This window comes from Euleptes europaea, chromosome 17, assembly GCF_029931775.1.
Source record: "Euleptes europaea isolate rEulEur1 chromosome 17, rEulEur1.hap1, whole genome shotgun sequence".
In the NCBI taxonomy this organism is placed as follows: Eukaryota; Metazoa; Chordata; class Lepidosauria; order Squamata; family Sphaerodactylidae; genus Euleptes; species Euleptes europaea.
Genome location: NC_079328.1, coordinates 26,932,049 through 26,956,874, shown reverse-complemented (window position 1 = coordinate 26,956,874; position 24,826 = coordinate 26,932,049). Strand labels below are relative to the sequence as shown.

The following is a 24,826-nucleotide window of genomic DNA, read 5'->3' as shown; positions in this document are numbered from 1 at the left end:
CTACAACGGGCCGTCGAAGAAGCTGCTGCTGCCGCGGAACACCGAGGAGACGATCTTGCCGGCCGAGTTGATGGTGCCCTCGCTGTCCGAGCTGGACTCTGAGTCGCTGCTTCCTGAGTAGGCCCCCAGGCCGGGCAGGATGCCGATGCAAACGGCGGCCGAAGGGCAGTGGACAAGAGGATCGCTCGAAGAGCTGCCGCCCAGAGGGATACAAGAGGGCTTTTCTGAAAGAGCCAAAAAGAGGCGGGCTGTTAACGTAAGCAACCAGGGGGGGTGGGAGGAAGAGAGAATTGCCCATGGTCCCAAGCCACAGGTCCAGTCTCCGCTGGAACGGCACTGCACGGCAGGTGCTCCAGTCATGAAATCTCTTAGGATTCAACACATGAAGCTGCCTTCTACTGAATCAGACCCTCGATCCATCAAATCAGTATTGCCTACTCAGACTGGCAGCGGCTCTTCAGGGTCTCAGGCAGAGTTCTATTCACATCATCTACTTGCCTAGTCCCTTTAACTGGAGATGCTGGGGATTGAACCTGGGGATTGAACCAGGGGATTGAACCAGGGGATTGAACCAGGGGATTGAAGCATGGGAGCATGCCAAGCAGATGCTCTACCGTTGAGCCACAGCCCCTCCCCAGTCTCTGTGTTCCCGCCCCACTTCTTTGCACTTTGGCCGCAAAACAGAAGGGTCGCTACAGTTTCACTAAATCTGTGACCTTCCCCCCAACCTGTTAGTTGCTTACAGTATAATAGGAAAGGCAAGAACCACCCCTTTACTCTTCCGCTTTAAGCCCATGGTGCTTTTGAGGTGCTCCAGCGTGGTGTAGTGGTTAAGAGTGGTGGTTTGGAGTGGTGGACTCTAACCTGGAGAAACGGGTTTGATTCCACACTCCTCCACACGAGCGGTGGACGCTTATCTGGTGAACTGGATTTGTTTCCCTGCTCCTACACATGAAGCCAGCTGGGTGACCTTGGGCTAGTCACAGCTCTCTTAGAGCTCTCTCAGCCCCACCTACCTCACAGGGTGTCTGTTCTTCCATCTTTCCTTCAGAATTAAAGACAGCTCAAAACCCCCGCACACACACACCTAAATGTGTATATGTATAAACACAAGCTATTTGCATTTTGAAAACCAGTCTGATACATGAGGGCCAAAACCCTCCCTCCCACCAGAAGGGGAACCATCTCTTCAAGCAGTTCCATTTGTCATTCTTGTCGGTCTAAGACCCCTAGCTGCGTTCACAACCACGTTTGTTCTGAAGCTAGTGCCTCAAGGTTTCTTTGTCATGTGATAGCCTTTGAGTACCAAGACGGATTATCCTGAAGATACAGCCAGAGGAAAAAAAATGACGCGTCCTTTCTACTAGAGGAGGGCTCCATTTCAGGACTGCTCCTATTGGTCCCCACCTCTTTGTCCTGACCATCAAGGCTCTGCTATGGCCCAGGTTCTGTGAATCACACTAGAATGCAGGGTCATCTCCTGCTGGAGGGCGAGAGATTCAAAACGGACAAAAGGAAGTATTCTTTCACCCAATGTATAGTTCAATTGTGGAACTCCCTGCCCCAGGATGTGGTGATAGCTGCCCATTTGGAAGGCTTTAAGAGGGGAGTGGACCATGTTCATGGAGGAGAGGGGTATTCATGGCTACTAGTCAAAATGGATACTAGTCATGATGCATACCTATTCTCTCCAGGATCAGAGGAACATGCCTGTTATATTAGATGCTGTGGAACACAGGCAGGATAATGCTGCTGCAGTCGTCTTGTTTGTGGGCTTTTTAGAGGCACCTGGCTGGCCACTGTGTGAACAGACTGCTGGACTGGATGGGCCTCGGTCTGATCCAGCCTGGCTTTTCTTATGTTTGCAGTAACAATGCACCTTGGATTTCCTGCATCCATCAGATGAGGCCTGGCTTCTTCAGGAAACCCCACACATTTTAGCCCTTGTATTGTTACCGGTGCACTGATTGCGAGAACAGCATCAATGCTGCATGGGTCCCCTCCATCCCTGTAGTGACAGTCATGTGCAAGAGGGTAACTCGGTCTTTCAAGGCACTGTTATTGTGGCATACAAGAATGACAGCCAGTGTGGTATAGCTGTTAAAGTGTCAGACTAGGATCCGGACTAGACCCAGATTCCAATCCCCAGCCCCATTCCACTATGGAAGCTTGCTGGGTGAGATAGGGACATAAATGAAGTAAATAAATATACACGGCTGAGCATGGGGGAATGAATCACAATCCCAGAAGATACTCTGCCCAGAGAGAGCAGGTCTAGTGACCTTCTGAACCGACAGCGCCCGATCTGCAAGTATGTGCCATGTTTCATGGGGGGTAAAAGCAAATGACTAAACTGAGGCTGGCTTTGGACACATTAAGAGAAGACAAGAGTCACTGGAAAAGACAGTCATGCTTGGAAAAGTTGAAGGCAGCAGGAAAAGAGGAAGACCCAACAAGAGATGGATTTACTCTATAAAGGAAGCCACAGCCCTCAATTTGCAAGATCTGAGCAAGGCTGTTAAGGATAGGACACTTTGGAGGACATTGATTCATAGGGTTGCCATGAGTCGGAAGCAACTTGACGGCACTTAACACACATAAAAAAGCAAAGCAAAGCGCTTTCCCTACACTGAACACTTTAAATCCCGGCAAGCCATCAGGAGGGTGACTAATATTGCAGAAGAATTTAAAAAACACAACCAAACCCACACCGATTCCACGGCTAATTAGCTCGGCAAATGTTGGAGCGGAGTTAGCCAAACAGATGGAGATCAAGGACGTGCCGCCGTTTGCAGTTACCCAACTTGGGCTAACAGGGCTCGCCTCCGGAAGCGCAGGGTGAAAAAGGCTTGGCTTGGGCAGAGCCGCAACAACGCCGACTCGAATTCTATCGCAGCTCAGCTTTTCTGGCCTGCAGCTCATAGAATCCAACCCCCTGCACAATGCAGGAAATTCCAAACTACCCCCCACCCAGTGACCCATACTCATGCCAAGGTGCCCTCCCTCTCATGATCTGCCTAAGGTCATAGAATCAGGTCACAGAATCATGATGTTCTGCAATGAACCTGGGAGGAAATCTTGCTGGGGCCCTAGGTAAGAAACTCAGGGGCATCGAGGTTATTACTGCTGTAAATAGAAGGGTAGCACAAAGGAGATGATCAAGATCATAGAATCACAGTTGGAAGGGACCACAAGGGTCATCTAGTCTAACCCCCTGCAGAATGCAGGCAATTCACAACTACCTCCCCCCCACACCCCCAGTGGCACCTACTCCATGCCTAGAAGATAGGCCAAAAAACCCCAACCTCTCCAGGATCCCTGGCCCATCTGGCCTGGAGGAAAATTGCTTCCTGATGATCGGCATACTGTGGGCATGCAAGAAAGGGCCACGAGAGCCAAACACTGATGCAAACCTCACTGACCTCCCTCTCATGATCTTCTTAAGGTCACAGAATCAGGATTGCTGACAGATGGCCAACCAGCCCCTGCTTAAAATGACGCAAAGGTGGAGACCAAGATGGCTCATCGTCCCAATAACTTTGAGGAGCGGGACTTTGTAGCAAAAAGGGGATGCAAGCATATCTGCCAACCCCGAACTCCATGGGCCTTTCGCCTATGTATTTTTGGGGCCGCTTCAGAGGACCTAACTCATTACACCTTATTCTGTCCGCTTTACAAAGAGCCCAGACTTAAATTCCTCACAGCGATTCTAAAGGGCCTAAATCTTTCTCCAGATTCAGAGAAGTGCTCTTTCTCCTATTAGACGCCAGTCCTGATGTTACCTACAAAGTGTCACTCTTTGCTTTAGCAGCTAAGAAAATCCAAGCTAAAGCTGTTTCTAATCAGGGAACACAACCTATTTAAATACTAGTTTCTTGTGGTTTAAAGTTATTTTACAGTTATTTTACAGTTATTTTAATGTTATTTATGTTATTTTAATGTTTTGTATGGTGCATTGTGATGGCCTTCAGCTGCAGACAATAAACTTTATTCCTCACTTATCTCCCAACCGCAAAACTTCTTGCCTTACAAGCATCTAGCTTGTTGGAAACAGGACACAGGACACTGTGGAAGCCCCCCCCTCCCCCCGCTTCAAGCCAATGCTGAAATTTCAACAAATCTTGGGAAAACTGAAGCTTTTGCCAAAATTAAAAAGCGCATTAAAGAGCTCGATTATAACAGCACTACTTTTCGTGCTCGTCGCGTCTGTTCATCCCAGTTCATCCCAGTTCTTCGGAATACCCCCTCCACGTGATCTGCCTGCCTATACATATTATCTGACAACTCCTCGTCTCTGTAGAGCTTTTTGCTTGGCTAGATTGAATGCTAATCCTTCTATGGTAATGCAGGGCAGAATTCTGAATATACCATACTCAGACAGGATCTGCCCTTGCTCTTCTGGCTCTATTGACACATTAGCCCATGCCCTTTTGGAATGCCGCTTTTACGAGGAACTTCGATCGCACTATATTTCCCCCCTTTTAATATACAAATCCAATGCCTCTGTGACTGACATAATGCCTTTTTTACTAAGCGACAGGGACCCCAAGGCTTCATTGTCAGTGGCAAGATTTGTTTCAGTCCTTATATCCCTCCAACACTAGATATATGCTGCTCAAGATCAATTGATCAAGGAGCTTCTAAGGGATAAAAGGAAAGGAAATTTCAACAGTGGAGATGGTGAAGAATTGCAGGGGAAGAGAAAGTAAATATCTGTATGAAAGAAGTGTGGTTAAGGACAGTGATAATCCCTGATGGAACAGCCAACGCGAGGGAAGTAATCCAACTACATATGTAGCAGCTATCAAGTCGCAACTGTCTTATGGCGACCCCAGCGAGGGGCTTTTAAGGTGAGTGAAAAGCAGAGGTGGTTTGCTGTTGCTTTCCTTGGTGGTCTCCAATCCAAGTACCAACCCTGCTTAGCTTCTGGGGTCTGAGGAGACTGGGCTACATCAGCCTACATCCCCAGTAATCCAACTAACCTATTTACCCTGTAGCAGGTGTGCGCTCAAAGTTAATTCCCAATATAAATTATCTTTTGTTTTGCCTTACTCACTGCAGCTTCTGCAAAGAGCGGCTGATAATTGCTTTCCAAAAAGTGAGTGTATGCCTAATTAAGGCTTAGTTTTACATTAGAGATCAGCAAAGGGAGACCCACAGACTTAAGCTACCCCCAGATTTCAAAGATACCCCCCTACACTTCATTATACACCTTAGACGCTTTCTCCAGAGCAGAAACAGAACACCTGTAGCACCCACCTCTCCAACAGGAGCAGAAATATTCCCTCCCCCGCCCCACACTTTGGCTGCTGTGTGCAGGAGACAAAAGACAGGCAACAGGGGGAGGAGTGGGCATCTCCGCTCCCACAGGAGGAAATCAGCAGACAGAGGCAAGGTTGCTGCCCTTTCAGTCCAAAATAAATCCCTTGCTGCAAAAGGATTTACATAGTTATTTCCCCAGAGAAACGGTAACAGGATTTCCAGCCGCAGATAAAGAGAAGCAATAAAGATTCCCTCCTGTTAACCTTTGCCACACTGCAAAGCCCCCTACAACCAGCTGGGATACAGGTGGGGAGGCAGCAAGACCCAGTGGGTAGGATGGATTCGGAACCCCGAAGTTCCGGGTTCAAAGTCCCCAGTTCAGGACCACTTTAGTAGAAGACTGTCAAGAAGATGAAGCAGTGCCCGCCTGTCACTCCAAAGAGGTTCCAATTTATGATAATTAACTGCTGCCAGGGATACAGCCCAGGGTTCAAACCCAGCACGCAAGACTGAAGGTATCGCTGCCTATTAACTTGCAAGATATTTGCTGCTGCCTGCAGGATGCTCCAGGAAAGCCTCTTTTGTCCACAACAGCATCAAACTGTGGACAAAGTACCATGGGGAACTCTTTAGGCACAAAGGCCACTTAAGTTCCCCCAATTAGTTACAATACCAGTACAGAGTTGGCGAGGTGTAGTGCTTAGAGCAGGGGTGGGGAACCTTTTTTCCACCAAGGGCCATTTGTATATTTATAACATCATTTGCGGGCCATACAAAATTATCAACTTAAAAATTAGCTGACCGATACGTTTCTCCATGGGCCAGGTGGGAAAGGGTTAACACAGTTTCTTGGGTGGTCCTAGCAGCTCCATAGCTCATGACTCTTCTGCAAGGGGGGGAAATGGTTCCTTTTCTCGGCAAAACAAACACAGATCTGCCTTGAGTAGAGGCTATTCCTGCCTGTGGGAGGGTGCGGATCACCAGTCTTAGATCCTTCTGAGCTAGAGATCTGCCAGGACACATGAAGGGCCAGACCAAATGATTTCGCGGGCCTTAAACGGCCCCTGGGCCTGACGTTCCCCACCCCTGGCTTAGAGTGTTGGACTAGGATCAGGGGAAGACCGAGGTTCAAATCCCCCAGTCCTCTATGCCAGTGCCCTTGACCAGTCACTCGCTCTCAGGCTGACCTACCACACAGGGCTGTTCTAGAGGAAAAAATAAAGAAGGGGAAGCCAATGTTGTCAGCAGCTTTGGGTCATTAGGGAGAAAAGCAGGATGTAACAAGCAAACTAGCAAGCCAGCCAGCCAACTAGCAAGCAAGCTAGCAACAAAGCCAACTAGCAAGCTAGCAACAAAGCAAATTAGCAAGCAAGAAAACTAGCAAGCAGAGGCACACTTCCTTCTAGGCTTCATAAAGAGGCCCTTCCTGCAACAAGGAGATGGCGGCACCATGGCTCAGTGGCTCTGCATGGTGAAGGCCCCAGGCAGCTCCACCCAGGGATCTGAATTGTAGATGCTGGGAGGGACCCAAAGCCCTGGAGAGCTGCTGCAGGTCAGAGCGAACTTGGCATTCAGACTCTGCAGCAGGCAGCTTCATGCAACAGGGGGAAAAAAACATTCGAAGGCCACCTGACAACTCTGCCCTGTTCAAAAGGCAATTTGCCCACCTGGAGTCTCGTCTGGATTGGGATCAGGATCGAGCTTCAGTCTTTTCATGCTGTTGGCACCTTCTGAACTGCAAGAAAATAAAAGCGTCAAAAAGGCCCTGGCACACGAACCGCAACAAGGCAGAGAATATTTGTTGCCCACCCTCCTGCCATGCGTCATTCCTACAGGAACAGTTACTCGAGATTCCTAATTAATAGGCAGCCAGGATTACATCCAGAGGCATTCTTATACTGCCCTTTTGCTTCCTCTCAGCAGGGCAGATGGACTCTTCATCCAACTTTTAAGCAAAAAAAAGGGAAACATGAATACGGCAAACAGGTGCTTGGAAATACCGAACACACCAGCACAAGGGACAGAACTACTTAAGATGCAGGAAGACCAGTGCCAAGTTGTCTGGGGCAGCAAGATCTTCGGTGGCCAGTTAGGGTACAAGCAATAGTCGTTGGTTAAGTCCAGCTTCCCCCTTCTCCACACCTCTGCAGAATGCTCTGAGAAGCCTTCTCCGGCCCTTGGTGCCATTCCCAGAGGCCTGAGAGACGAGGAAGTCAGAACATTCTGCTAACACAATACCTACTAACATACCAGAAAGGTCAGAAGGGAATCCCGCACTGCAGGGAGAAGTTTGTAGTTAGTCATGGAGGGACCGGGGAGGGGTGATGAAGACTGAAAAGGCATGTCTGCACAGGGGTAGGGGAGCAAAGAACCCATCCCAGGTGTTCATGCAGAGCTTGGCACCATTCAAACCCAGTTTGGGTACACCATTTAAACAATCTTTACAACATCCCTGTAAGAGCGGCCAGAATTTTCTCCTTGTTGGGGAAAAGGGGGAGTGGAGAGCCTGAGGGATAGAGGCTTGCTGAAGACCACGTGGGGAGCTTGTGGCCTGCACAAAGTTTCCGTGCAGCTGTGTGACCTGGACTGTCAAGAAAATGACAGAAGGATATCGAGAGCTGGAAGGTTTGTGGACGCTTGTGAAAAAGGATGACGCACTCTCATACAAAGACTGAACAGCAGCGTCAGCATTGTGGTTCCTTTCTAGGGGCATTTCAGAAGCCAAACCCCAGAGGCACAAGCCAGTGGGGGCAAGGAGAAAGCAGTGCCGGAGTGCTGCAGAGGCAGGGACAGAGTGCGACCCACAGACGGAACGACGGGAGAGAGAGAGAACAAATGCCTGAATGTCAAGGTATTGGCACGGCAGTGGCGAGATGCCGCCTGAAAAGAGAAGCCATCTGCACCCGTCAGCTGTGCCGCTGCGCAAACACCCTCGTCGCTTCCCCAGAACTCGCTGCTCGTGCCTGCCAAAACGCTCAGGATGAAAAATAGCTTTTTGCCTGCTCATTCACATTCGGAGACTTTGGGCCCCCTTCAAAACAGACAGTAACCACCAGTTTGTTGTGGGAAGAACAGCCTCTACGGGCTTTTGCGCACGCCAGCGTCTCGCCACGAGCTGTACTGTTCTGCCGAGAAGCAACTCCGCCGCTTCTTGAGAGCTACAGGGCCTCTCCCATGAACACATGAAGCCACCTTATACTGAATCAGACCCTTGGTCCATCAAACTCAGTATTGTCTACTCAAACTGGCAGCGGCTCTCCAGGGTCTCAGGCAGGGGTCTTTCACATCACCTACTTGCCTAGTCCCTTTAACTGGATACACTGGGGATTGAACCTGGTACCTTCTGCATGCCAAGCAGATGCTCTACCACTGAGCCACAGCCCCTCCTGTGAACCTCCCAAGTTGATCGTTTCCAGTAATGTCAAATGGCCATTTGGTGTGCTAGTTCACGCTTTTATTTAAATGGGACTCATCTACAGGACTGGTCTTTTAGCATCGGTGAAGATTTATGAAGGCATGTTTTAGCACCTGCATTTAAATGGCAGAGGGACCGGGAGAGAGGGGAGAAGGACACAGAAGACACACTGCCCATTTGACAGTGCTGTTGCGGAGGGGGAAAAGCTTTGCTTCTGGAAGTGCTATTAAGCCTCCTTCCGTATTGATCAAGCCAGAAGAAACAGCAGATTTCACCTCGCAACGTTGGGCCAGTACGCTTTACTCAAGCTGAAGGCCCATCAAATTTTCTTATACACAAACAAAAGCAGGATTCTAGTTTCCTGCCACCCCTGTCTTGAGAGCCCCACCCTTCCAGCGCAGCTGCCACCCACTTTCCCTCCCAACCTGCAGCACCTCACTTCTTATTGGCCTTGGAGCAGCAGAAAGGAACGAAGAATCACTGCTGGGCTTGGAAGGGGACTCTGCATGTGGCTCAAAGCAGCTGTTAGAACCACCAACTGCTACAATCACTTCAAGGCTCCCTCGCCTTGAGAGAGCCAGCATGGTATAGTGGTTAAGAGTGGCGGTCTGGAGCGGTGGACTCTGATCTGGAGAACCGGGTTTGATTCCCCACTCCTCTGCATGAGTGGCAGACTCTAATCTGGTGAACCGGGTTGATTTCCCCATGCCTACACATGAGGCCAGCTGGGTGACCTTGGGCTAGTCACAGCTCTCTTACGGCTCTCTCAGCCCCACCTATCTCACAGGGTTCCTGTTGTGGGGAGGGGAAGGGAAGGAGACTGTAAGCTGGTTTGATTCTCCCTTAAGTGGTAGAGAAAGTCAGCAAATAAAAACCTAACATTTCTTCTCACCACACGAGGCCTTGATCACAACTGCCTGCGTGAACTGGGGCTACAATCTCGGCCTGTGTCCTTCTCAGAGCTAACAGCTGGCATCCAGTTGCAAGCCCCTCACTGCTTGAGAGGGTTCAGACGCCACAGCCTCCCGCACTTCGAGCCTCAGGAGGTAGGTTGGCGCTTGCTGCTGCCAACTGCGTTCCCTTCCCCCTCCAAGTCTCCAGAAGCGTGAAGCTCACCTCCTGTGCTTCACGGCACCGGCCAGCAGCTTCGCCTGAGAGAACTTGCTCTTGTTTTCCACAGACTTCGCCAACAGCTTTTTCTCGGCCTCTTTTTTCAAGTCAGCGCTTCCCCCGACCTTTGACAAAGCGCTGTGAGAACAGGGTTAAGGACCCAACAGAACCCCCAAAGGAGGAAACTGGAGGGGGGGAGAACTCGGAAGGAATTCAGCCCCGTTGGGGCTGTCTCTACAATTACAGCGATGGGTTTTCATGACCTCTTACTCCTGCTAAACTACCACCATTCGCACCAGGGTTTTGGGAGACGGGTCTCGAAACAGACACAGGAGGAGGGTGATCATTCCAGAACTGCTAGCGATTAAAGCTTTAATTAATTCACTGGTGCTAATGATTAAAGCTACAATTACAGATCAATTTACCAATAGTTTCCCTTAACTGCTTCGGTAATTAGGCCTTCAATCAGTTGCACCAGTGAACGTTGTGTTGTTTTTTCTCCTGCACAATATCCAACTTCCCAGGAATGCAACTCAGCCTGTCACTCCCCTAATCTCAACACACACAAGGCTTCTGACTTCCTGTTGTGGGGCTTCCCAATACTTTTTTTAAAAAAATAGTAGCTCTCTGGTGCCATCTAACGGAGAATCTCACAGACTTAAAACTGGACCTGTTGAATGCTCCTTGGTTTTATTTTGTTACACCTGGGCCATAGGATAGGTGAGGAAGGTAAATACAGCTGAGAAGCTAGCTACCAATTCATATGTCCATATGTTTCTTTGGGCGAGGTTTTCAAAGTGATGAAGAAAATCTGAGAGAAGCTTATGGGGAAATGCAGTAACACAGCTAAGAATTAGGAGCTGTGGACAGCATTTCCCATTTTAAAAATCTGGGATTCGAAGCATGTAGGTTTCGAAGTATAGTGTTGGTTCACAGAAAACTTCTCTGCTGGGCCTTTGGAGTTTGCAGTGAGGCATCCTGATCTGGTGAGCTCCAAGGAATTCCATGCACGCAGAGAACTCGTGCATGTTAGGGCCAGGACCGGTGCTGTGAGAATCTCACAGAGTCCACACTACTGGAACACTTTTTAAACGCACAGACTTCTATTTCCGTGCTTCTCAGTGGGACTCTGCTTTACCAACACATAATAGGATGCTTCCACACATGCTGAATAATGCACTTTCAATGCACTTTAATGATAGTTTGCAAGTGGCTTTTGCCGTTTCACACAGTAAAATCCAGCTGCAAAGTGGATTGAAAGTGGATTGAAAGTGTATTGTTCGGCATGAGTGAAAGCAGCCATAGTTAACTCGGGGAAAACCTTTGACCTCCAAAGTGAAAAAAGGTCCTGGTCAACCTGGCTAGGTAGGCCCACACGCCTGAACACGCTGGAAATTTCTGCCTAATGCTTAGAAAAGGACCTAGAGGTATGGTAGCATTGCCTCCGCATCACCAGAAACCTCCACATAACTTGGCATGGCTTGCTTATGAATACAGCATTTCGACTGGGGGTGGGGAGAGTGAGAAGAAGAGCCCTGCAGTTTAGGTTTAGAAAAAGGAGCCGGGAACCATGCCAGGCAAGCATGAGGCCAGGCAGGGTTGCCACCATTAAATTCAATAACAGCAGGACTTAGCATTTCCACCATCCACAGCGCTTTGGAGACAATTATCTGAGACATTCACTCACATCTGCAAACCGTAGATAGCATGCCCACCAACTGCAGTTTGGGGTCCTAAAGTGACGTTCATCCACCTGCAAACATGCAGTTTGTTGGAGAAAGCAATGTCTGGCGTACAAAAGAAGAAAAGACAACCCTGTGTGTGTGTGGGGGGGAGAAAGATTAAATAGGAAAGGAGGGGTCAGCACCTTCTTCCTTGATAAGTGTCCTCATCTCTTTCCAGATTACTATTCTCAGGCCTATATCCTCCTCCTCGAACCCTCTTTCAGCTACCAAGGTAACTAGGATATTACCTCTGTCTCTTCTCTTTGCTATCAAATATGTTAGTTCCTGAATAAAGCTTTCTTTACTCAGTTTATGTGGTAACCGCTGAGCAATTACTCTGCCAACACAATTGCGCCAAAAGCAGAACACGCCCACGGTCAATTAAGTCCAGGCAAGGCTTCCCTCTAGTTACTGCCACTGTGACTGACAGCCACCAACAACCTATCCTGCAAGATTCTGCCAAACCCCCTTTTGAAGCCATCCCATATTGTGCCCACCACACCTTCCTGCGGCAGCAAGTTCTGCAAGCTAATTACATAATGAGTATCCTTTCTTTTGAAAGCCAGCATGGTGGACTGGTGAAGAGCAGTGGACTCTGATCTGGAGAACTGGGTTTGATTCCCCACTCCTCCACATGAGTGGCAGAGGCTAATCTGGTGAACTGAATTTGTTTCCCCACTCCTACACATGAAGCCTGCTAGGTGACCTTGGGCTAGTTACAGCTCTTAGAGCTCTCTCAGTCCCACCTACCTCACAGGGTGTCTGTTGTGGGGCGGGGAAGGGAAGGAGATTGTAAGCTGGTTTGATTCTCCCTTAAGTGGTAGAGAAAGTCAGCATATAAAAACCAACTCTTCTTCTTTTGTCCACCCCAAACCTACTGGTATGCCCCCCAGAGATAATTACGTTCATCAAACAACCATCTGCTGGTGATCCCTGGCCCAGAGTGTCTGGCTGGCCTCAACCAGAGCCAGGGCTTTTTCCGCCCTGGCTCCTGCCTGGTGGAACGGCCTCTAATAAGACCAGGGCCCTGCGGGATCTTAAGGAGTTCCGCAGGGCCTGTAAGACAGAGCTATTCAACCAGGCCTATGGTTGAGGCCTGCTACGGATTTCCATCTAATGCTAGCCTCCCTACCCCTCTGTCCTTTCTATTTTTCCAATTGGGAATTGTGGTGGTGGTGGTGGTGGTGGTGGGGGGTTCTGGCTGCTTGTCGGCCCTGCTGTAACTGTGCACCATCTTATTATGTTTATCCATATTTAATATTGTGAGTGGTAACATTATTTTATGGGGCTATTTTGAACGTTTTAATTATTTCATTGAAATTTTATGAATTGTGTGCTGTGTTTGTGAGCCGCCCTGAGCTCAGCTTTGCTGGGGAGGGTGGGATATAAGATTATTTTTTAAAAAAAATACTGCCGAGCAGTTTCATTTGGCGACTCCTGGATTCTAGTATTTTGGGAGAAAAAGTTAAATTTATCCACTTTCTCAACCACACGCATAATTTCCTAATAATCATAAACAAAGGTTTTGTTTTTTAAACGGCCTGGCATAGTGAAATGATCATTTTCATTGAACTGTTCGACGCAAGCCCACGATTTCTTCCTGGTCAGTCGCTCTTTCCTGGTCAGGACTTGGATGACCCTCCGAACACAGCTGCTGCGCCCCCTCCACCCCGCCGCAGCAGCCAGCACACCCTGAAGCAGCCGCAGAAGCTAAATATAACTCACAAACTGCAGTGCCGTTAATAAACCTCAGGGAAAGAAGTCAAGTACATAGCCCAATCCTGATGATCTATCTGTTGGGCGAGGATATTTGCTTTAGTAATGACTGTTGATTACAAACACTCATCACCCATTTAGTTAGTCTCCTAAATTACATTTTTTGCTGGGGTCTCTTCCCTTTGGTTTTGGATCAGTGGAGTGGGAAGTACCATGGCAATCATGCTTATGATTGCTATTTTCATATGAAGCTGCTTTATGCAGTGTCAAACCTTTAGTCCCCTTAGCTTAGTACAGTGTACTCTAACTGGCAGTGCCTTGTCAGGGTTTTGGTCTTTCCCAGTACCTGGTACCTAAGGTATTCTAACTGGAGACTCCAGGGAGTGAAACTGGGACCTTCTGTGCGCCAAGCATTTGTATCCTCATTGAGCCACGGATTTCTGCTGTTAAAAGAGGGGAATTTATCCTGGCTACGTGTTCTACAAGCAGTTTCCAATCACTAACAAAAACTTCTGTGGATGTTTAGAAGCTATCTTGTCTCTACATTTAATGTATTAAAATTCAGAAAGAATATATGGTTATGGGAAACCATCTAACCATGGCTGCCAAAACGGTTTTGGTGCAATGCTGAAAGCAATTCCAGCAAAGCAAGAGCTATTACAGAAAGTCTCGTTTGTCATAATAATGAACAAAGTTAGAACTTATAAATATATGTGGTCACAGCAATTCTGGTCGGATGAAAAACTAGGTGAGAATCTGATCACCCCTTATATTATATTGGAAGCACCTTAACCCGTCTAATAGTGCTAGGGTGGAAATGTTAAATTGTATACAGAGGAAGTGTTGCTGATGTATTATTTGGACTAAACTTCTTAGATTAGATTTTTAAATACAAATTGAGAACTGTAAAGCTATATAACCTTCAAGTACTTGAAGGGCTGTCATATAGAGGATGGTGCCAAGTTGTTTTCTGTTGCCCTAGAAGGTCAACCAGAACCAACGGGTTGAAATTAAATCAAAAGAGTTTCTAACAATTAGAGCTGTTCCTCAGTGGAACAGGCTTCCTCGGGAGGTGGTGCGCTCTCCTTCCCTGGAGGTTTTTAAGCAGAGGCTAGATGGCCATCTGTCAGCAATGCTGATTCTATGACCTTAGGCAGTTCATGAAAGGGAGGGCATCTTGGCCATCTTCTGGGCATAGAGTAGGGGTCACTGGGGTGTGTGGGGGAGGTAGTTGTGAAATTCCTGCATTGTGCATGGGGTTGGACTAGATGGCCCTGGTTGTCCCTTCCAACTCTATGAAACAACTAGGGCTGTAATGGGAGCCAGTCCATTACATGCATGAGCTTTTTATATGTAGGCAACTCTTTTGGTATATTTGTGTTTCCTTTTCAATTAAAATGTTTTCAAAAAATCAGCATGCAGATCTGATAATCACACCAAGGTGCAGCAGACAATCACCCCACAGATGCGGGAAATAACTGACCAGGAAATGCTAAGTAAAAGAGATCCCTCTGAAGTTGAAATTGGTGCTACAATTTATCCCATTTGTCTTTTTAAGGTGCCACGCCAGTTTATTTTTGCTGCAACAGGACTTCCCCAAGTTTATTGAGGTATTGGCTTTTGTGGACTAGAGTTCACTTGCATCTGATGAAAACAACATACGACACTCTTTACTGGTGCTTCAAGGGAAAATGTCATGCCTCGAAGATGATGGAAGGAGGCCCAAAGAATTGTCTGAAGCCATGTGACACGGTTCATAGAATCACAGAGTTGGAAGGGACCACCAGGGTCATATAGTCCAACCCCTGCACAATGCAGGAAATTCACAACTACCTCCCCCACACCCCCAGTGACCCCTACTCCATGCCCAGAAGGTGGCCAACGTGCCCTCCTTGATCTGCCTAAGGTCATACAATCAGCATTACTGACAGATGGCCATCTAACCTCTTCTTAAAAACCTCCAGGGAAGGAGAGCTCACCACCTCCCGAGGAAGCCTGTTCCACTGAGGAACCGCTCTGTTAGAAAATTCTTCCTAAAGTTTAGACAGAAACTCTTGATTTAATTTCAACCCGTTGGTTCTGGCCTGACCTTTTGGGGCAACAGAAAACAACTCCGCACCATCCTCTCTATGACAGCCCTTCAAGTACTTGAAGATGGTTATCATATCCCCTCTCAGCCTTCTCCTCTTCAGGCTAAACATACTCAGCTCCTTCAACCTTTCCTCATAGGACTTGGTCTCCAGAACCCTCACCATCTTTGTTGCCTCAGCAGCTAACCTGGTTGGGGGACACCATTGGAGAACCAACCCTAAAGCCCAACTCCCCAGACGAGGACCATAAAGGAACATCCAAAGCTGCCCCATACCAAGACAGTTCAACGGCACACCCAGCCCAGGATTGTCTATTCTACCTACCCTGGCTCTCTGCAACATCCTGATATGCCCTCCGCCCGGTTCTGAGCTGACCAATCCCTTTTTGAAAACCTCTCAAGGCAGAATAGGAAAGAAACTGCAGCAGCGCTAAGGATATTCTGTACTCGTTCAGTTCTTTCAGATCTTCTTCTCGACGCTGCTTTTCTATGAGGGCTTGCTGTCGAGAAACCTCGTCAAGGAACTTGGTCTCGTCTTCGTCGAGGCCTCTGACCATATTTTCTGGAGGTGAAGACAGACAAAGAGGCCTTTTGTAAGATGACAAGCTGTCTGGGAGTCTAACAGAATGGGAGAAAAGCAGAACAGCTGCCGAATTAGAGCAGTCTTAGCCAGAGGGATTTTTTCAGTGCTTTACAAAAATGCCCATAGTACAGCAGGGCAGAACCAAGCTAATTCTGTCAACAAAACAAAAGGTTCAAATATTATTTTACCTGATTATTTTATTTGGCCCTTTCTCTAAGGAGCTCAGTAAGGCTTCTATCTTCCCTCCAGATCTGTCCTCCCCCCATTTTATTCTCACAACAACCTTGTGAGGGAGGTCAGAAAGAGAGAGAGAGAACTGTGTAAAGACATCACACATTCTTTCCCCTTCCATTTTGTCCGCACAACAATCCTGAGAAGCAGGCTGATACTGCAATCATCTAGAAAGCTGCATAACGGGGAGAGTGCTTCTATCCACCCTCCAGATCTGTCCTCCCCCCATTTTATTCTCACAACAACCTTGTGAGGGAGATTAGAAAGAGAGAGAGACAGAGAACTGTGTAAAGACATCAAAATTTCTGAACATGAGGCTCTTTGGCAGGTGGTGATTTTATTTCAGTTGCCTAATAGATTTTTATTTTAATTTTTTTTTTAAAAAAGTATTGTATTATTGTTATTTCACACATTCTCCAAAGCATTCTAAATGGCGGACATGGCCCTCCCCTTCCATTTCATCTTCACAACAATCCTGAGAAGCAGGCTGATACTGCGATCACCTAGAAAGCTGCATGATAGGGAGAGGATATGAACCCCGTTCTCTCTGGTCTTAGTCCAGCACTCTAGCCACTACACAACACTGCTGCTCTCTGTTTACACAGCCATCCCATGGAAGTGAAACACTTAGCACTGAGAAGAGCCACGTTAGCAGAGCCTGACTCATGCTTTTATGAACCACAGAAAGCCAACTCTAAGCCCTTCTACTTAGGAGAAGAGAAGAAAAGCGGCGGCACCTACCAAAGATCCGGAATGCATTTTCCTGTGCCAAGGCTCAGAGACGTTTACTGGAACTTACTGAATTTGAACTGTTCTTCAAATTCCTGCTGCTTCTTATCTTTCTGCTCCTGTAGTCTTTCATAGAGCGACCGGGGGTCATACACTTCCTCAGGACACTCTTGCGAAATGGAAGAGAAACAGACTAATGTTGGAGGTGATGGTTTTGAAGGAAAACAGTCAGATAAGAATACCTTGGGTGTAACTTTTCTAAGATCACCAGCAGACAGGCAAATAAAGGAAGTTTTGGTTATTAGCCAGTAATTTTCAGCCTGTAACAAAACCAGTTTTTCATAGAATCATAAAGTTGGAAGGGACCACAAGGGTAATCTAGTCCAACCACCTGCACAATGCAGGAAATTCACAACTACCTCCCCACACACACCCCCAGTGACCCCCTACTCCATGCCCAGAAGATGGTCAAGATGCTCTCCCTCTCAAGAACTGCCTAAGGTCATAGAATCAGCATTGCTGACAATGGCCATCTAGCCTCTGCTTAAAAACCTCCAGGGAAGGACAGCTTACCACCTCCCGAGGAAGGAGAACATTCACAGGGAGAGAACAGATCTGAACCTGCTTGTCCTTAAAAATGAAGCTGCCTTATACTGAATAAGACCCTTGGTCCATCAAAATCAGTATTGTCTACTCAGACCGGCAGCTTTTGTAAGACTGCTCTTCTTGGTCACTTGCAGGAGATTTCCACTCACCTAAGGCGATCAGGCAAGTAGCGGTTTCCAAAAACTGGTGCATTGAACCCCCATCATGGGGCCAATCAGACTTTAGGCACAAAACCTACATTCCTTAGCAAGAAGAGAACAAAATTCAAGCCCAGCAGTACCTTAAAAACCAGCAACATTTACAAGGATACTGACAAGCTTACAAGCTTTCATGAGTCATTTTGCTAGATACAAATAAGAATGAACCCTATCCCTTCCATAACAAACTTTGTTTAGACACCTCTAGTCCTTTCTTGGCATATTTGTGTTCAAGACAAACTTTTTTGTTTGGTCACAGAATACCTGCAGCATAGTTACACAAGTTTTCATACTAAGGACAGAAGAGGCATAAAAAATTCCTACTTGTCCATAAAATCTACTGTTATTCATGGCTCCTTCTCCCTCTCTGAACTTTAAGAAGTTCTGATGCTGTTCCAACACATCCCAGAACAACAAGCTAGATAGCTGAATCTACCATAACAAAGGGCAAAGACAGAGACTTTCATGCAAAAGGGAAACTCCCAAACCTTCAATGCCAACAGTTTTTCTCATCAAAAAACAGAATCTAGCATTATCTGCATTTTAGGGCTTCAGAAGGAAGACTCCAGGCAAGCACACTCCACCCTCTGAGGATGGGACAACTCCACCAGGCTGGAATTTATAAGGTAGAAGGTACAGCTTAACCACCAGAGAGCATCATAACTGTAACCACAGTTCAGCAATGCCTAGAGCTTGGAACCTCCTTTCTTCAAGAATTTAAAAAGGAAAAAAAATGGTGGCAACCTGGGCAGGCATCTTTAGTGATGCACTTGTGCATAGACCAGGGAATCTACACAAACTTAGTAGCCAGCTACTTGAGGGGCACCTCTGCCCCTTCCCTTGCAGTGCAACCTCAGACACTTGCAGCCATCCAACCCGTTGCGGGCGCATACCAGGGGCAGCCCGACTGCCTCCCGACCTGTTCTAAGCTCAACATAGGCTGAGTCAAAGGTACTCTGCCTGAGCATACTGCAGCTGCCAAAGCTCAGCCCAGCTCAACAGAAAGATAAAGCCAGCCAGAGTAATGCCCTCTTCTAAGAGATAAGGGATTTAAAAACAACAACTGTATCTATCACCCCAGAGGCCACCAGAATAAATTTCATGGTTGCCACTGTGGATTTCTGCGGATAGGATATCATGTCTAAAAGTAGATGAGCTTCTTGGGGAAGTTCACACCCTGCGGGATCTTCCAGCATTCTGTAGGGCATGCATGCCTGCTTTGTTTCATGTGACATTTCGTAAGTGTTATGAAGCGAGGAACTGGCAGTTGCTTTAATTCTTCAGAGCGGTTTGTTGTTAAGTTGGTATTTTAACTGATTTTACTGTTCTATACTTATCCCATTTATTTCTGTTGTATCTTTATTTATTGCACTTTTAAATGTTGCAAGCCGTCCCGAGTCCCCTACCGGGAGAGGGTGCAAGGTATAAATTAAATAGAGTGGTAAAAACTAGAGTCTGGTTACTAGATGGTGGGTGGCCAACTTGCAGGACAGGTACCATGACTGTCACAGGGGATAAGAATCTGTGAACCTTCCGGACCGGGGAATGGTAGAGTCCAGCCTAACCACCAGCCTCCACACCATACTGCTGACCCAGCTGGAAAACAGGTCACTGCAAGCAAAATCTGCACCGTGCAAGAGACTAAAGATGTACACTAATGTACACAATAGCCATGCTTTCACATACCTGCCAAAAAAATACAAAAAAAAAGGACTGGCCGCCAATGAGTTGATCCACCAGCCTTCTCATACTTGCCTCGCTCTGTGGTTTCCTCTCACTCTGCAGTTCTATAACCTCCGTTCCCCCCTAATGGTATCTCCTCCAACATCATCAGATACTGAGGATGGAGTTTGCCCAACCCAGTAGCAAGAACAGTTGGGTCAGATGCCTAGTAGGGACTGGAGCTTAGCTTTTTGCTGGTGGCACAGAGGATACAGGCACCGATGTTCCGGCCTGGCAGAGAGGCTCAAACCACAGCAAGCAAAAGATGGGTAGGGAATTATTTTGTCTAATATAATCACTGGTTGCTTTTCTTACATTCTTCCGATAGTGGGGATGAGGACAAATGACTCCAGCCACAGACAGATGGAAATAAAAAAGATTGCCCCTTTGAAGGGAGCTACCACCACAGTGACCTCTTTCCACTATGAATATAGGTGCACAACAGCCCAACAGAACAAACTTCAGGCAGGCCCTGAAGCCTTGACTGATCTCACCAGAGTGGAGCAGAAAAGAGGCATTGAGTATGCAGCTCCCGCCCCCCAACCAATGCTCCAATACCTTCCGGGTCTTCCGGCTTTCGAACTTTTTCCCATTCTTCTTGTCTTCTCTTGCGCCGCTCCTCAAGTTCTGCTTCAGTCACAAACCTTTTGTTAATCACAGGGTTGGCACCGCCTTCTTCTCCATCCATTGTGGAGCGGCCTGCGTAGAGAAAAAGAGTTAAGACTAGGATCGTTCTAGGTCTTCCGCAGAGACTCATTTGAAGATGTAAACAAGCATTTCCTAGGAGCCATGGAAGAGGCCTTTGACAGGGTTGCCAGATCTCAAGAGGCAGGACTGGGGCAGTGCTTATAAGAAGAAGAGTTGGTTTTTAAAGGCTGACTTTACCAATTAAGGGAGAATCAAACCAGCTTACAATCACCTTCCCTTCCCCACAACACACACCCTGTGAGGTAGGTGGAGTTGAGAGAGCTCTAAGAGAGCTGTGACTAGCCCAAGGTCTCCTTATGTGTAGGAGTGGGGAAACCAACCGATTCACCAGATTAGCATCCGCTGCTCATGTAGAGGAGTGGGGAATCAAACCCGGTTCTCCAGATTAGAGTCCACCACTCTTAACCACTACACCATACTAGCTCCACCTTGTGCCTTTTAATCTACATGGATGTAATACATTCAGAAGTCTGGAAAGTATTGAGAAACAGCAAGCTCTGACTCATGAAACATATGCGGGAATAAATCGTGCCAGTCTTTAAAGCTCTGGGAGAGTCAAAAGGCTGCAGCACTGATCAGCTCTCAACTGATACAGCGAGTATTGTATATACCTACCCTTAGTATACTCTGCACTTACCCAGATGTTATCAGACCCAAAAGCACACTTTTCACATGTAATAAACCTAGGAATAGGTTGCTATCCACAAACGCTCATGCGACCATAAAGCACTGGCTCACAATAGACATTATGATGAAGTGGTTAGAACGTTGGAATGTGGTTGGGGACACCCTGCTGTGATGTGCACTGGTTGACCTCAGTGATTAAACAACTGGTGAGAATATCTTTTTGGCTTCTTTGTCAGAAATCTGCAAGGTTTCATTAACTTGCCACTAACAACAAATGTAGAGGGGAAGATTGGTCAAAATAAACAATTGATTCTCAGACATGATCTGCATGGCAATCATTTCTGTACCCTGTTTCTTTGATGAGTGTTATTTCTATGCCTCGTCTCCATGAACTAGAATACCTTTCCCCTTCTTTTATATTTCAAGTTACACAGGCATGGTAACTGAACCCAGTTAAGCACATTTGTGCAAAACTGCTCTGTTTACAAATTAGTTTGCCATGTGCGAAAATGCTTCCTGGATGACGACCTTGGAATTTCAGCCACCCAGTAACCAACACAGAACACATGTGTAGGAAGAAGAAATAGCTGAGCCAGAGAGCCATTTTAAATGCCAGGACAGTATCACCATTCAGAGCAGGTACAGTGTACACTGAATTAAGTTCCTGAAGGGAGATAAGGCTTGCAGGATTGGTTATGGATCTCTTTGGCCAGCCAGTGTAGACTGCTCCAGCCAGATAGATGACTTGTTTGTCCTCTGTTTGTACTTTTGGGTCAGGAGGGACAGACATGCAGTAGCTTACGGCTAATAAATCACAATGAAGGTACAAATGCAAAGCTGGCTTTGTGCTAAACAGGGATAAAAAAATGGAAGCCAGATCTGGAAACACGTACTCACTCCCCCTCTTGGCAGCAAGTCTTCTCCCAACCATAGATAAGCAGCTCATTGGCCTGCATAGGAAACCCAGTCACGGTTAACAACAGCTCCCATTTCAGGGCCAAACTAGATGCGATCATGGCAAGCCCGTGGGTTTAAACATGGAACTGACCAATAACATAGGAAGAAGGCAGTGTGAGAGTGTGTGTGTGTGTGTGCACAGGGGGTCTTATTTAAGTTGCAAAAGGGGACCTGATGAAGGGCGCCAAGCCCCCCCCCCAAATGCTCACTGCTGATCTTCCTTTAGCCTTGTGTACCCAGCCAAGATCACTTCCAACATCAGCACTCAGCCAAAACGAAAAGCACTGAGAGAGGTAAGCTGTGGGGAGTGGAAAGAGGTTACCACTCAGCTGCAGGACACACACATATCGGGCAGAAGAATCATGGACCAAATTGCTGAAACAAGCTTATGAGTCTCTTTCTGATGTCTAGACATGCTTAAGAGTAACTATTAGATGACTCTGAAAGAGATACAGAATTTTTGCCACTGTGGAAAAGACTAAGGTCCTTCCATCCCTCTGATTCATTGATTCACCAGCTATGCATTCTGCTCTTCTCTAAGAGACTTGTAGACAGAATCTTTGGCAACAATAGAACTCAGCACCTTCAGTTCAGAATACCGAAACTTGCACCATCTAAAAGACCATGCCAGAGCTCCTACAGAAACTACTCAGTCTCAGATTATGGCAAATCCTAGAGAAGTGACTCTATGTATTTGGGAGAGCCACCAAAACACCTTTCCATCTGTACATGTGTATGACCCCCAACACAAATGCAGAATAAATCAGAAGTTTTCTGTTGGTCTTACAGGCTGTAACAGAAAGAAAGGAAGCAGTTTTGTGGGGACAAGATCTTTTTCAGTCAAAACAAGCATCTTTCAGAAAACAGAAGACAGCCTGTGAGGATACTACACTACAGGCATAAGGAACACAGAAAACATACTGGAATAGCCTGCTGAGCATCAGCTGCATTTAGGAACCACCCTCGGGCTGCCAAGCATCTGCCCTTGTTTTGCACATTCAGCTGCAGCCTTGTAGTCACTCATTTGAATTCTTGTGAAGAGTAAAAATCATTTCTAGGCAAACTAGAAACCAACTGGCACAAGGAAGTGGGGGAGAGCCAATGAATTTATAGGGGGAGACATTTCCTAAAGTAGGAGGACAGACTGTACTTGTCCAAGATCCTCTTTGCTAGTTTTCAATATTCAGCATTTGCTTGGCAACACACTCGTGGGACACCCACGATCTGCCAGAAAAGCCGGATTCACTGTGTAAGAAACCCAGTTCCTAAGATTTGGTTACACTCTAGTTCTTGCCAGTTCTGAAGATTTGGTCACACACTAGCATGACCAAAGAACAGAACCCAGGAACAATCTATGTGGGTAGGAGGAAGCTTTATTTTCAATGCCCAGGACCATCTGATGACTCAGAGCTCAAGGTTAAGTCTCCTGAATGTAACAGCACACCCCACCCTTTACTTTCTCCTACATAACTAAATTATTACCATTCACTCCTCCAAGGGAAGTTAATGGCACTTAAGGGCACTGGTGCAGCAAAGTCTACACTAGCTGGCATTCCCGATATAAGCTGCATTGCTCATCCCTAGCAGGGGTCCTTCAGGAATATGCGGTGTAAGCCTTATTCTCAAACACCCATTAGACTCAACAGCGTATACGTTTTGTTAGTGTGTAATAAAAGGAAGCTCATGTAAATGTTTTTTTCTAGCCTCCCTTGTTGTCATATATTTGCCCTGCTTGCCCATATTACCAGTCATAGTGTCTCCTTTCCCGCACGTTACCCAGTTTAACACCCTCTCTCTGCTAGCGTTCACAATACCCTCCTAGCTTAAAAAAACACAAAACAAGCATTATAGAACAGGGGTTAAAGCTACACTCCTATGCACACTTAACTGGCAGTAAGCCCCTTTGAATGCTGCGGGACTTCCTTCCAAGCTATAATTCATCGGAGGCAGCTTTAAGGCGCTGTGTAGCAAACATCTGGAAGATCTCAGCTCAAATTCCACCAGCACCATGAACTCACTTCATTCAGAATTCTTTCCTGGTTTATCCCCACCTCCATCCCTCTCTGTCATTTTCCATGTGTTAAATACAGAGGTGATATTTAACTACTTCTAACTGTGTAAAGCACCATGCACGCTGAAGATGATGTACACAACACATGGAGCTGCCCACAACACATGGAGCTGTCCACTGGTAAATTTAACCACCATGGTTCACTCTGCCTGTCAGTAGCTCTCTCTGGAGGGATGATTCACACATTACACAGCCCACATGCTTCCCACAGGTCCAACCAATCAGAGGTACAGTGGAACTTTTTGAACTCACAGTATGAAACTCCCAAGGCAAACCTGATCAACAGGACCCACGGCAGCAACATGGGAAGCGCGAAGAATCACCCACAACCCAGTAACCTTTTGACTAGAGAGGCTGGATTCTGGGATCTTCCACAAGCGAACCATGTGCTGTACCAAACAATTCCTCCCCAATGCAACAACAATAATAAAAACAAAGGGTTTACACTCCACTCACTTGACATAATAATAATGTGGAAAGGCTTATTAACATTATTATTATCATTTAAATGATCTATTAGGTCCAGAATCTTCCTGAACCACAACAGAGAGGAGAACACTACCTTTCCTTTAATGGTCAACGCATTTGATCCAAAGTCTGAAGCCAGGCCACACTACATTACTTATATTTTTATTATTACTAAATGCATATATTTCTATATATTTTAAATTCTACTAATTGCACTACCGTATAGGGTTGTACACATTTTGCAGGACTGCTATGGATAATAATATATAAATTTATATATTGATACCTTAATTCTCCTCCCCTCAGGCTCGAGGCTGACCGGGGAGGGGCCTGCTTGACCAGAGGCTGCGCCACAGCACCCACCTCCCCTAACCGGGGCCACCGCCGCTGACCCCAGACCCCCCTTTCCCCCCTCTTCCTCTTCCCGAACCCAACCTTTGTGACCAGCCTCCCGGCCTCACCAATGACACGCCTTCCTGCCCTTCTTCCGCCCCGCCTCTTCCTCCCTCTCCACCACCCAATCAGACTCCAGCCTACCGTTCCCTCACCATTTTGCCCAACCGCCGCTTCGGTCACAAACAAACCCACGTCGCAGTCTTAAAAACGGGATT

The 24,826-nt window shown here is 47.0% G+C and overlaps 1 protein-coding gene across 1 annotated transcript; it reads right to left on the bottom strand.

Annotated features, from left to right (window-relative positions):
- On the bottom strand, nt 1–24,601 carry PSME3IP1 (proteasome activator subunit 3 interacting protein 1). Its single transcript, XM_056862744.1, has 7 exons — nt 24,502–24,601; nt 19,943–20,083; nt 16,930–17,028; nt 15,757–15,878; nt 9,794–9,927; nt 6,930–6,997; nt 1–224 (listed from the first exon to the last, which is right to left on the bottom strand). Exons 2-7 carry the CDS (start codon nt 20,070–20,072, stop codon nt 1–3), a joined length of 777 nt encoding a protein of 258 aa, XP_056718722.1. The 5' UTR covers nt 20,073–20,083; nt 24,502–24,601.
- Nucleotides 24,602–24,826: the final 225 nt, after the last annotated feature.